At 32.4% G+C, this 14,602-nt stretch overlaps 1 protein-coding gene across 2 annotated transcripts in view; it reads left to right on the top strand.

Moving 5' to 3' along the window:
• LOC114330618 (protein phosphatase PP2A 55 kDa regulatory subunit) overlaps positions 1-14,602 on the top strand; it is a 57,167-nt gene that overhangs the window by 25,064 nt on the left and 17,501 nt on the right. For both annotated transcript variants that reach the window (XM_028280014.2, XM_028280015.2), the window contains exon 3: positions 9,267-9,840. In XM_028280014.2, coding sequence (XP_028135815.1) covers positions 9,267-9,840 — 574 coding nt within the window. The remainder of the gene's footprint in view (positions 1-9,266; positions 9,841-14,602) is intronic.

Below are 14,602 nucleotides of genomic sequence, written 5' to 3'. Positions count from 1 at the left end.
TAGATTTTGCTAATGTGACACATTAATGATATCGTCCCTTTCCATTTTGGGATCGTACTGAAGGTATTCAAGGGGATTATTTATAGTCCACTGTCAAGTTTTTATAAAAGTATGAGGAAATGAATTAAATTATAGAAATGCTAATTGTGCCATCTAATAGGGCAGTCGTACGCCGACAACTACTAATTATTTGAGATTTTTAGGAACAAGAAAATCGGATGTAATGCAATGTTGTGGATACTTTTTAACCCTCCTTGGCTCTTCTAGGGTTAAGCGGTATTTGTACTGTTGTCTCCCTCTCGCATTCTCTCCTTTTCCCAATCTTAATAGGATATCCCATTTATTGTTCACATGCAACTAAACATAGTTTAACACCCATTATTGTCGAATGTGGCTAGATGACTGATATCAAAATACGCTCCTTGACTGTCCCTTGTTGAAGTTGCTTAAGAATTATAATTCTACTTGTTAAAATTAATAATGGCTTTCTACCTTGTTTATATCGACCAAAAACATAAAACAGTCGTCAGTTGGCTGCCATGAGGGTATGATGACTGAAGCATTTTAAAAATGGACAAACCATAAAATTTAAGGAGAACATACGTATGGAAATACCCAGAAAATTAATGAAAAAGTTTACATATTTTCCGATTATTTTTGAACATTGATAAACTCTTCAAATATCGTGGGCATACAATTTACCTCTCCCTCTTTGAGATGGCTGCTTTGTCTTTTCTAGTGTTTTGAGAAACTCAAAAAATACTTACTAAATGATTAGTAAGTATAACAATAAGGGGGAAAACTCTTTACAAAATTAAATTATCAGAGAACAATGACATTTTTTTATTTACAACCTGTCTGAAGTTTGGAGTGAGTTTAGTGAGTTTAGTGCAACACTACGTATATTCTGAATTTATTGACGGTCCGCACAAAACTAGCTCACGGTCCGGATGCGGACTGCGGTCCGTTAATTGGTGACCCCTGGACTAGAATATGGTGCAGCTGTATTTTCGTTTTGCAACGAAATTGAAAATGGTTATTCATTTTTGATTTACATGTTTACTCTGATTGGAGTACGAAGTGAACCATTCTCGTTGGAACTTTACCGCGCTGAGCAGATGGGACGTGAATTATAAATTGTAAAATTCCCTCATCTGTCTTAGTCTCAGCATCCGTATGGCTTGCAAATTGTAGAAGCCTCGGAGGTGTAACCAGAAAATATTCCCATTGTTTTCAGTCTGGTGGGATGTAGAGTAACATTAGGTTGTTTTATATGCCATTAGATTGAAAACTTAGTCTTTTTTTTAAATAAATTAGTTGATAAATGAGTTTAAATACCTAGGCATCACAAGTCACTAATAGAGCAAACAGAGCCGCAGGTTACGAGCAAACGACAACTTACTAGAGGCACATTGAAAAAACAGACAGTCATGTCTATACAAAAAGAAAAAGAAAATAAATTAAAATTACGGGGTGACCCTTATTTTATGCTGGGCAGTGTATTTCAATAGGTATGTCCAGGTTAACGTACGTAATAAAAAAATCTATAAACGTAAAACAGATCGAGAACACTAATTGAAAAACAATTATATTGATTTATTTCTAATGACTTGTTCATGATTGAAACAGGTACAGAAATTCTGCCACCTTTATTCTTATTCAACTGAGACATTACCAACATTAATAACAAATGTTGTTCTGAAGCTATTTCCTTGTGGCATTTTTATGATTAATTATTTATATGGGAAATAAGCCACAATTAAAATGAAAAAAATAATTTTATTAACGTTTCGACGCCCAAATCGGGTGCCGTTGTCAAAATACAAAATATTACTAAAATAAACTAAAGTGTTGTTGCTAAGCAAAAAAAAATTCTTCTAATAATTTATTTAATCTCACTCATTTATATTGGCAATTCAGACATATATTATACATTTTAAAGTAGAAGACTTTAAAATGATATTGCCAATATTTTATGAGTTGCGTTCCTGGGACGACTTACTGAAAGATAGTTCATTCGATTACATGAAATTAACCCCAACTCAAGAATATCCGTCATAAAAAATTATAGCATGTGATATGTCTTTAAAAAGACAACCAAATGCAACGACAGTAAAATTCTCGCGTTAGAGACTTCATAGTAAATCACAAGGGAAAACCAGGAAAAACCTGTGATACTATCCCGACATCGTAAGTATTTGGTCTTACATTAATTTACTCTCAAAAAGTAATACCAAATTCTGACTTGTAACATGTTTAAATTATAAATATTATTAATAATACTAGATATATAAGTAATACTAAAATATAAAATATGTACTAGCTCGATATTATTGACTTACTAATCTTGGTATTTTCTTTCTATTGACTTCCTCTTTCAGTATGGGTAACCACATCCTACTGCATTCTACCGAGGAATTTGCGACACAATTGGTTTCATTTAGCATAATTAGAGCCGCTTCTTTGATTTTTCTCTTTTTACTATCTGATTCTTTCAGGACTATACTTGAATCTCTCCACTGAACTCTATGTTCATTATCCCATGCGTGTTGACATATTTGAGATCTCTCAAATTCTCTATTTTTAATATAAGATTGATGTTCACTTATTCTAACGTCTAATGGTCTTGATGTCTCACCTAAATAAAATTGTTCGCATTCACAAGGTATTTTATAAATGCAATTTTTTGTTCTTTCTTGATCATTGTTAGGTTTAGTTTTAGATAGAATAGATCTCAATGTGTTTGTTGTTTTGAATGTTGTTGAAATGTTGAATTTATTTCCTATTGTTTTAAGTTTCTCGGATAGTCCTTTTATATATGGTATTGATATTTTCCTCGTATTATTTCTGGTGAATGTTGTAGGATCCCGTTCTAAGTTGTTCTGTTGTCTATAATTGTCAATTGTTTATAATTGTTCTATAATTGTCAAGATTGGATCGAATGGAACAGAACAACTTAGAACGGGATCCTACAACATTCACCAGAAATAATACGAGGAAAATATCAATACCATATATAAAAGGACTATCCGAGAAACTTAAAACAATAGGAAATAAATTCAACATTTCAACAACATTCAAAACAACAAACACATTGAGATCTATTCTATCTAAAACTAAACCTAACAATGATCAAGAAAGAACAAAAAATTGCATTTATAAAATACCTTGTGAATGCGAACAATTTTATTTAGGTGAGACATCAAGACCATTAGACGTTAGAATAAGTGAACATCAATCTTATATTAAAAATAGAGAATTTGAGAGATCTCAAATATGTCAACACGCATGGGATAATGAACATAGAGTTCAGTGGAGAGATTCAAGTATAGTCCTGAAAGAATCAGATAGTAAAAAGAGAAAAATCAAAGAAGCGGCTCTAATTATGCTAAATGAAACCAATTGTGTCGCAAATTCCTCGGTAGAATGCAGTAGGATGTGGTTACCCATACTGAAAGAGGAAGTCAATAGAAAGAAAATACCAAGATTAGTAAGTCAATAATATCGAGCTAGTACATATTTTATATTTTAGTATTACTTATATATCTAGTATTATTAATAATATTTATAATTTAAACATGTTACAAGTCAGAATTTGGTATTACTTTTTGAGAGTAAATTAATGTAAGACCAAATACTTACGATGTCGGGATAGTATCACAGGTTTTTCCTGGTTTTCCCTTGTGATTTACTATGAAGTCTCTAACGCGAGAATTTTACTGTCGTTGCATTTGGTTGTCTTTTTAAAGACATATCACATGCTATAATTTTTTATGACGGATATTCTTGAGTTGGGGTTAATTTCATGTAATCGAATGAACTATCTTTCAGTAAGTCGTCCCAGGAACGCAACTCATAAAATATTGGCAATATCATTTTAAAGTCTTCTACTTTAAAATGTATAATATATGTCTGAATTGCCAATATAAATGAGTGAGATTAAATAAATTATTAGAAGAATTTTTTTTTGCTTAGCAACAACACTTTAGTTTATTTTAGTAATATTTTGTATTTTGACAACGGCACCCGATTTGGGCGTCGAAACGTTAATAAAATTATTTTTTTCATTTTAATTGTGGCTTATTTCCCATATAAATAATTAATCATTAATAACAAATATGAAATATTAGATTACATTATGATACATTCCATTGCATTATTATTAGGAAGTTACAAAACGTCTCCATAATTATTATGGAAGGGGATAGGATATCTTTCAGCCTATCAGTTTGTTTATTTACTTTTTTTATTGCATAGTTTGATACGTCTAGTGTAATAATAATTTATTACATTTATTTTGAACTTTTAAGATAATTCGCTAATGTTTCTAAGATCTGGCAGATTTATTAATGAGGTAAAATAAGTGTGATTACTATACATTATGTAAATGGCAATAAAAGTGATAACATGAATAAACTGTAGATTGTTTCAAAAAGTTCATTGTTATTCTTATAAGTAGTATTTTAATAGAAATTCATGGATATCTGAACTTTAAATTTGGTAGTTATGTAAAATCCAGTCATCCAATTATTTCTGACAAGTTGGAAAAATATTTATGTTCTCATGAATCAGAGTTATTTGACACATTCCTGAAGAATATCAACTAAAAATAGAGTCGATTAAACTTTCCATGGAACATGCAGTACGCGTTACCTTTCTTTGATGTTTTAATCTCAAAGGAGGATACTGGATACGAGACTAATATGAGAAGTATATGGAAAACCAATACACACCAAAAGATTCTAAATTACAAATGAAACCATAATGTAAATATTAAATTATATGATGGAACCGTAAAATATAACGTATTTTTAATAAAAATTGTTGTTTATTCCCATTAAATATAATAGATAATCTCATCTGATACTTGAAGAGAAGCACGCTTGGTCTAAAACATTTTTACTCTGTCAATCAATCTTTTATAAGATTTAAATTAACTGGTATCCTCTCTGTTAGATAAATAATTGCATATGTACAGACAAACAAAATTATCTTAGAACTTCCACAAACAAGTTTAAAAAATGCTTTGTCTATTTTAAATTATGTATATTTATATAAATAGTAAAAAACTTAATAGCATTAAATATATTTACTGTTTTAAAAAAATTAGACTGGACGTCTATTTCATTCAATGTGATAAATTACATTTTAAAGTAATTGTTGCTTGGTTTTGTATTTTTTCGTATCCATTGTTTTTTAAGCGTAACAGACTCATAATTTTTTTTTAACCTAAACACATTATAAACTACGTATTTTAGAGCCAAATATTGCTGATTGCTTAGTACAAATATGCACACAAAAATCATTAAGTATAGACCTTTGAAGTTACAAAAAGATCATTGGTTTATCTCGTGAGCTGTTTGACTCTTTGTTATTAAAATAGATGTGTGGAGGATGACGCTTCATCGGATTACAATAACGAAGCTAGATAATCTATTTTCGGGCTAAATCTTGGACACGAGATTGAAGGAGTATTTCCCTATTTCTTGGCCACGCAGAGATCCAGATCTCAACCCTATTGATTTTTTATTCTGACTTTTTATAAAAGATGTGTATCTTGTAGAACTTAAATAGCCACTTTACACGATGCAAGTAATTGCGCAAGTAATCGTACAATTTCTTGCAGCAATAGAAATTGCATAGTGTCATACGAACATTGCACAGAAAAGTTGCAGCTAAATAGAACCTGAGCTATTTTTCATGCAATTTTTCTGCAAATTGGTTTTACTTTTATGGTTTGTTTTTAAACCAGGAGGAGTAAACTAAAAAGACAGATTCACACCCAAGAAAGTCACTAGAAAACTCACCAACTCTTCGACGGTAATCCATACATACAATAATATAAATCTGAACTATGACATTATGGACGAACTTTTCTGCTCCAATCCCTAATTGTATCTGGATTTCTCCGTGAGTGTTGGCAGTTTCACCGTGGGTGTTGGCACTCCGCAGTCGCAACCTCGTTGGTAAGAGCTTCTTACGACTGTTTATCACTGACGGTCGTATAATGGTCCTGGTCTCTCCGATATCCACCAACAATGTACATATACCTACTTTTTACCATTTATGTCTCCAGCTACATATACACTATCTTCACGACATTTCAAAGAAGCTATTAATATGAGAGGGTCTTTGGAAAAGTTGCGGGTCGAAGCTGCCCCCCTAAGGCCGACCCGTTCTAGTTTTCCTGCTGGTGAGTCTCTTGATTGCTATTGTACCTAGGGTACTTACATGAACTCCGTACGTGTCCCATTTCACCACAATTCCAGCACCTTATGGTCTTCGTTTTCTTGGAGTCTTCCATCATATTTCATCATATTAACAAGCTAGTCAAGTTTGCCGTCATCTTGTTCCTCTTTCACAGTCCTAACTTTACTGTACCCACCAGATGCTTGTGTAGCTGATTCGTATTCGAAGGCGGCGGACGAGACATCGACCAGCGTCTTGTGACGAGCTAATTAATCGCAGTGTTCTTTGCATTTCATGATCACGAAGACCATCAATTAATGTTTGAACAGCCAACTTTTCTATCATGTCTTCGGGAGCTGTTGGATATGCATATCGTACTAACCTGGCAATATCGACCTCGTATTCTTGAAGAGCTTCATCTTTCTTTTGTCTTCGATTTTTAAACTGCGACTGATAGACATGCTCTAAATGTTCGTGACCATACCGCATACTAAATTTTAGTCTCTTTTTGAGCTGTTCGAAGTTATCTGTCTCCTCTACGGCTGTGGTCTGAAGGACATTCAAAGCGTCGCCTCGAAGAGCAATAGTAAGGTTTACAGCCTTTTCTTTTTCGGACCATCCGTTCGCTCTTGCCGCCGATTCGAACTGTTTCATATAATTGTTCCATGACGACTTTCCGTCGAAATTCGGCACCTTAACATGAGGAGGACATACACTCCCTTCAACTATCGGCCGTGGCTCCAATTTGTATTTGGGTTCATCGTCTTTAATGTTTGTTAAGATGGGTTCCATCCCTCTGTCTACTTTTTCCGTTTCCTCCATTTTCTTTTCCATTTCTTTAATCTTTTCTTCAAAAGTAGAGGTTTTGAAGGGTTTTTAGGGACGATATCTTGTCGTCAAAATCAGAAGTGACTTTAGAGATACTAGCAGAGATCTTGTTAGTCATCTTGCTTTCAGGGGATGAAATATCACCCGAAACTTTCGAAATCTTGTTCTCTAACGATGTAATGTCTGTCGAAACTTTCGAAACATCCGAGGAAACTTTCGAAATCTTGCCAGAAACTTGGGAGATTTCATCAGAAACTTTGTTCTCTAACGATGTAATGTCTGTCGAAACTTTCGAAACATCCGAGGAAACTTTCGAAATCTCGCCAGAAACTTGGGAGATCTCACCAGAAACTTGAGAAATCTCTTTCGAAATTGATGAAATTAAAGCAGCATGCTTGTCCTCAAACACAACCCTCTTCTTGTGGAGCGTTCTTCAGACGTTCGACTAGATCAGCCTTTTTACCAGTAGTGTCCAGGTCTCTCTCTTCCAATTCGTTTTTTAGCTCATTAACGAGCAGGTCACTAATTATTGTCTTATGCTGTGAAGACATGGTCACACACATTATTTATTACGATTTATATTTATTTATTATTAAAGACCCCACTTCTGACACCAAAGTTACAAAATTGAGTTTTCTATGATCTTTTAGGCACTAATGTTTAGTTTTAGTTGACTTTATTTATTTTTAATAACTTACATCTAAACAAATGAAAATTACATTTATTTTACAAATTACGATATCTAATTTATTTATTACACTAAATCTAATAATTTATCTAATTACAATATACCGCGCCCGTTACATATTAAACTACACCGACGTTTTCAAATTCACTACTGAACTACTAATTCCAAAACCCCTTATTTATACATTATTACAATGTTCTAGAAATAAACAACATCTCGAAAAAGGTTAAGTAATATTTAAGACTTTTAAAGAATTTACTTCAGAAGTCTAGAACAATTATTGAACATTATAAATCATAATAAAAGAAGGGTCTTGTTTACATTAAAATTATAATAAATAGGCCAGGTCGTGAGCAGCCTGCAGCGTCACAATAACATATACAGCATATCTACTTACGTTGGACACATATGCAAGAGTTTTTTATTTTTAATTTTACAAAAAAAGTTATTCTTCGTAAAAAGTTCTGCATGATCTAAAGCCTAAGATTCAATCATCAGATATTAAATGTTATCTATATTATACGAGATATGTAAAAAATCTGAATTTCGTACCTTTATTTTTCACAATATTGAAAATTGTTATTATGAAAAGTTGTTTGGAATTAAAACTATGTTCTAAAATATGAAATTACATCCTTCTAACTAAAAAAAAAAAAAAAATATTTTTGAAAATTTTTCTCAAATTACGGATACCCAACATCATTTTCATTTATGATAGCTCTTTTATTATTATGTAATTTTACGAAGAAAATTCATTCTCCATAAAAAACTTGCATGGTGTAAAATGAGGGGATGCAACCATTCAATTTAATATTATCATCATCATGCAACCTCTTCTGTCCACTGCTGGAGATAGGTCTATCCCATTCTTCGCCACCCTTCACGGTTCTGTGCATCTTGTTGCCATTTCTTGGATATTCGGTTAATGTCGTCCATCCAGCGTATTGGTGGTCGTCCTCTGCTGCGTTTGTGTTCTCTTGGGCTCCAGTCAATTAGTTTTCTGGTCCATCTTGAGTCTTTCAGTCGAGCTATGTGACCTACCCAATTCCATTTCAGCTTGGCTATACGTTCAACGACATCAGTGATACCTGTTCTTTTCCTTAAGTCTCGGTTCCTTATTTTGTCTTTTTTTGTCACACCGAGAATCGATCTTTCCATCCGCCTTTGTGCCACTCGCATTTTTAGTGCTGTTGTTTTTGTGAGCGTGAGAGTTTCTGCCACACAGTTTCTGTGTGTTTTTTTTTCGCTGAAACTCTCACGAAACAATTTAATAGAATATGTCAAAAATAAGAATTTCGCTCAAGAGTAAAGTACCTTTATAGTTCACAATATTTAAATTAGAAGGATATAATTGCACATTAAAACATAGCTCTTAATTCTACACAACTTTTTATGATAACAATTTTCCATATTATGAATGTAAATACGTAAATAAACAAAGTTTTCGTTATGATAAAACTTGCATTTTTAGCTTGTCAGTCTTTCATTGCCATTCATTTAACTGTACTAAATTAGCATTATTTTTTGTTATTGAAATTGTAAAGTATAACTTATTTTGCAGGTACAACACCAAATCAGAAACCGGTAGCCTTGTTGATCCTACTAGCGTTAGTGCTTTAAGAGTTCCAGTAATAAAACCAATGGAGTTAATGGTTGAAGCGTCACCAAGACGTATATTCGCGAACGCACACACCTACCACATAAATTCAATTTCCGTCAACTCGGATCAGGAGACATACCTATCAGCAGACGACCTGCGGATAAATCTGTGGCATCTGGAAATAACCGATCAAAGTTTTAACATCGTCGATATTAAACCAACAAATATGGAGGAACTCACCGAGGTCATAACGGCGGCAGAGTTTCATCCGACGGAATGTAATTTGTTCGTTTATAGTAGCAGTAAAGGAACAATTAGGTTATGTGATATGAGAGCTGCTGCTCTCTGTGATAGACATTCAAAGTTATTCGAAGAACCGGAAGATCCGACTAATAGGAGTTTCTTTTCTGAAATTATTTCTAGTATCTCAGACGTGAAGTTGTCAAATAACGGGAGATACATGATTTCTAGGGACTATCTTTCTGTTAAAGTGTGGGATCTGCATATGGAGACCAGACCGATTGAGACTTATCCAGTAAGTTTAATTGTATTTTTTAACTAAGTACTTAGTATGTTTTCTGTATCTATAATGCTGGGGCCACAATAACGTTAACGTCTAACGTCCATTATCGTATTAATTAACACACCAAAAATGATGGAATAAACTGCGCGTTAAAGTGACTGGCCACACTTATTTTAGCGCGTAGTCAGCAGAAAACGCGTTTTTTAATCCGATAAGTTCAAGATGGAAGTGGAAGCTGCTACGCTGTTATATTTTATGAGTGCTAATTATTATTTTATGAATTTATTATTTTATAAACGAATCAATCAAAAACCAAGACTCAAAAGAAGATGATGGATGATAAAAATGCACAGAAAACGAACACGGTAATGACATCCAATGCAAACCAGCTTGTTTTATATACCTCATTCATTCCCATGTCAGATTTTAACGATTTTTATATTTATTTAAATGGGTCCTACAGTATCCCATAAGTGTGTCTTTTTTCTTTTTCAAATCTTCTACCGTCGCTGGAAAAGATAATGATTGCACAATTCGACACCAAGCGTCACCATGAACACCACGATTTTTATGTGATTTTTGTCGGGACTCCCATAAACAAGGTTCTGTTTCAAACACTGTTTAAAGTTCAATTATTTTCTCATTACTCCACTCCATTTTCGTAGAATAGTATGTACCTATTTCACAAAACAAATTACTCTGCTGCGCTGCAATGCAAGCTAGAACTTGTTGAAACAGTGCAAGTGTAGCCACAACAACGCGATAATTAACGGAGTATTTCCTTTGTACATAATAATTTTTGGATCTCTTACAGAAAATATTGAATTTTGGCGGTTTTTTCGTAGATAATAAAAGTTTTGGTGTTTTTTGGAAGATAAAGTAGTGGTTAATAATTAATTTAGTGTTTATAAACAAAAACATTTCAGTATATAGTGGTTTAAAACTTATTTCCCCCTAAATGGGGGATAAAAGTGAGTCAGGGACGTCTCTTTTGACGCGAGTGACTGCGGATAATGGTGATATTATTAGTAAAATGGAACTGAATATGCAAGATGATCGACAAAATGCGAGACCGAACATTAAACAATTCAATTTGCTTTCAGATAAGTATAATCTTGATAATATTTGGGTTTACATTGAAAGGATTGGTGATGATCTTAATTTGGGAAAATTACATGCAATGACGATTGGGCACCTTATTTTAAAAAAATTAAAATTAACGAATGTTCGAGAAATTAAAAGTATAGGTAGGAACCGTGTAAAAGTTTTGCTTACTTCTCTGTTAGAGGCAAATAACCTCGTCAATAACAGCTCACTTAAAGACCAAAATTTGAAAGCATAATATATTCCTAGTCATTTACTAGAAATAAAAGGTGTGGTGAAAGACGTTGACACTAGATATGATGTGAAATATCTCATGGATAACATCGAAACTCCTTCTAATGTTTTGAGTATATATAGGACTAAGCGTAGGGTACAAAAAGAAGATAAAATTGAATATGTGGACAAAAAAACTATAATTATTACTTTTGAAGGCAAAATTTTACCGAATTATGTTGCCTTTAATAGAGTATATTTTTCTGTTGAACAGTTTTTTGGCCGAGTTGTTCAATGTTATAAGTGTTTAAAATTTGGGCATGTTTCAGGGCAATGCCGAAGTACACAGGAACTATGTATACAGTGCGGTGAAATTAAAAATAAAAACCATCATTGCGAAAAAAGTATGTTTTGTATAAATTGCAAAAATAACGAACATGTCAAAAAAATGTCCATTTTATGAAAAACAAAAGAAAATTAAGAATATTATGATAGAACAAAAAACTACTTTTGTGGAAGCTAGATTAATATGTGAAAACTCCTTTTCAGCACTCATCAGTCCCAAATCTTTCTCTTGTTTAAATAATAATGAAAAAGAATTTCCATCCCTACCAATTAATAATAATGATAAAAATCATGGTCCGACTCGGCCAACTGTAGAAATTAATAGATCTCAATTTTTGACTCAATCAAACTCTAATATAAATAATTCAAATGAACACTCAGGAAAGAAAAGAAAAGCAAATTCACCTATTTTAGAATCAACATCTCATAAACCGATGTTCCCCTTTACTTTTGGACCGTCTCAACCTTTGCCAACTAATTCTTATACACCGAATAATAATATCGAAAATAAAACTGAACTAGCTAGATCTGTAGCAACATTTATAATAAACTTTTTAAAAAATATTCATACAGTAGAAGACATAAAAACCTTAGACAACAAAATAATTATTAAAGAAGTAGAACAGTTCATAATTAATTCATAATGTCAATACAACATAATTTAAAAATAAGTCAGTGGAATTCCAGATCTGCTATATCAAACAAAAGTAGTTTAATGCATTATTTAAATAATAAAAGTATAGACATCCTCCTAATTAGTGAAACATGGTTCAAAAAAGATATTAGTTATCATTTTAAAAATTATAATTTGGTTAGAAAAGACAGAAATGATGGCTTCGGTGGTGTAGCTATTCTCATCCACAATTCAATTACTTTTAGTGAATTAAATTTAAACTCTAATTGTAATACGGAAATAGAAGTTTGTGGTGTAACAATTAAATATAAAACAAAGGATCTGAATATTTTATCTATATATAGACCACCTAAAAGTAAAAGTTCAGTAAATGATTGGACAAACATCTTCTCGCAAGTTAATAATTCAGCAATTATAGGAGGAGATTTTAATGCTCACCATACTATTTGGGGATCTAGTTACAATGACACAGTTGGAACACAGCTTATTAATACTGCAGATGATCTCAACCTTATCGTAATAAATAATGGCGAGCCTACTGTTCTTACTCGACCAGATCAAAATAGTTCAGCAATTGATGTAACTTTTGTTACTCCTGACATAGCTAATAAAATCCACTGGTACATACATTCTGACACACTAGGCTCTAATCATTTTATTATCAATATGGAAATATTAGATAGTACTACAACTGAAGAGTTTATACCCAGAAGTAAGTGGAACATTAGAAAAGCCAATTGGACTCTATACACAACATCAGTTGAAAATTTTTTTAATAGTGTTTACGAAATGGACAGTACATCTGATGAATATAGCTTTCTAATAGATAGTATGAATCATGCTGCGCACATTTCAATCCCGCAATATAAAACTTTTAAAAATAAAATTCGTTGTTCCCAACCTTGGTGGAATACAGAATGTGATACAATTATTAAAGAAAGGCAAGAAGCACTGAAAGAATATAAAAAAAAATGCTAATTTTAATAAGTATATAAAGTGTCAAGCTAGCATGGCTAAAACTAAGAAGAATCTAAAATTGATAGCTAAAAAGAGTTGGAAAGATTTTGTGTCTTCTCTAAACAAAAATACTCCAACTACAACGTTGTGGAAGCAAGCCAGAAAACTTAATAGAAAATCAATTCCAAATGCATACAATTTGGATAACACCTTAGAGGATGAAATCTTTGATAAAATTGCTCCGCCATCTGTTAAACCACCTAATACTCATAATTATATTCCAGATAAGCAAAGCCATTTTTTACTAGAACCTTTTAATATTACAGAACTAGAATATGTTCTAAAAAATCGAAATAACACGAGTCCAGGATTTGATAATATTAAATATCCAATGATTCAACATCTCCCTAAAATTGCCAAACTTCTAATGTTAGATATTTTTAATTGTGTAATCAGCAATAAATCAGTTATTGATCAATTTCACGATGTAATTGTTTTACCAATATTAAAACCAGGTAAAAACTCAAATTTGGCTCAGTCATATAGACCGATTTCTCTTATGTCCTGTATGTTGAAAACTCTAGAACGAATGATAAAACACAGGTTGGAATGGTGGGTAGAAAAAAATAAACTTCCTCCAGATTTTCAGTTTGGTTATAAAAAAGGATATGGTACTTTAGACGCACTTTCTACACTAGTAACAGATATTCAAAACACATTTTCCAACAACACCTATTTACCTACTATATGCTTAGACATTGAAAGTGCATATGACAATGTCAGTCTTGACATTTTAAGGGAAAAATTGATAAAACATTTTCATATACCGCCTGAGTTGGCTGAAGCCCTTTATAATTTTTATTCCTACAGAAAGATATATCTAAGAACTAATAATAATAAACTGATAGGCCCTAGATATAATAATTTAGGACTACCACAGGGATCAGTATTGAGTCCCCTTTTGTTTAATATGTATACTGCGGATTTGCATAAAGTCCCTACTGACATTTTTAAATTTCAAATAATACAATATGCTGATGATTTTCTCCTGTATTCTCAGGCCAAAACTTACGATAACTCGGTTCAAACCTTAGGACGAATTCAATGTTGTGTTAATTTATGGTTCAATCAAAACAGATTCGAAATAGCTCAAAATAAATCTACTGTCTGTATTTTCACTCGACATAATATCCCAAAAATAGATAATTTAAAACTTAATGGCTACGACTACGCATTTGCTTCTTCCATTAAGTATTTGGGAATGATTTTGGATCGTAAATTGACTTGGAAATTACATATTGACTTTATGATAAATCGATGTAATAAGGGTCTAAATTTTCTTAAATCAGTTTCAAGGATTTGGTGGAGAGCTGATGTTGAAACTTCCTTGCTTTTCTATCGATCATATATTAGATCTATAATTGATTATGGTAGTATTCTATATGGCTCAGCTTCTAAACATATTTTAAACAAAGTAGACGTTGTACAGAACTTAGGACTCCGTATCTGTTTGGGAGCTAT

Source organism: Diabrotica virgifera, chromosome 3, assembly GCF_917563875.1.
Source record: "Diabrotica virgifera virgifera chromosome 3, PGI_DIABVI_V3a".
In the NCBI taxonomy this organism is placed as follows: Eukaryota; Metazoa; Arthropoda; class Insecta; order Coleoptera; family Chrysomelidae; genus Diabrotica; species Diabrotica virgifera.
The sequence above is the reverse complement of the archived record's forward strand: the minus strand, read 5'-3'. Positions and strand labels throughout refer to the sequence as shown.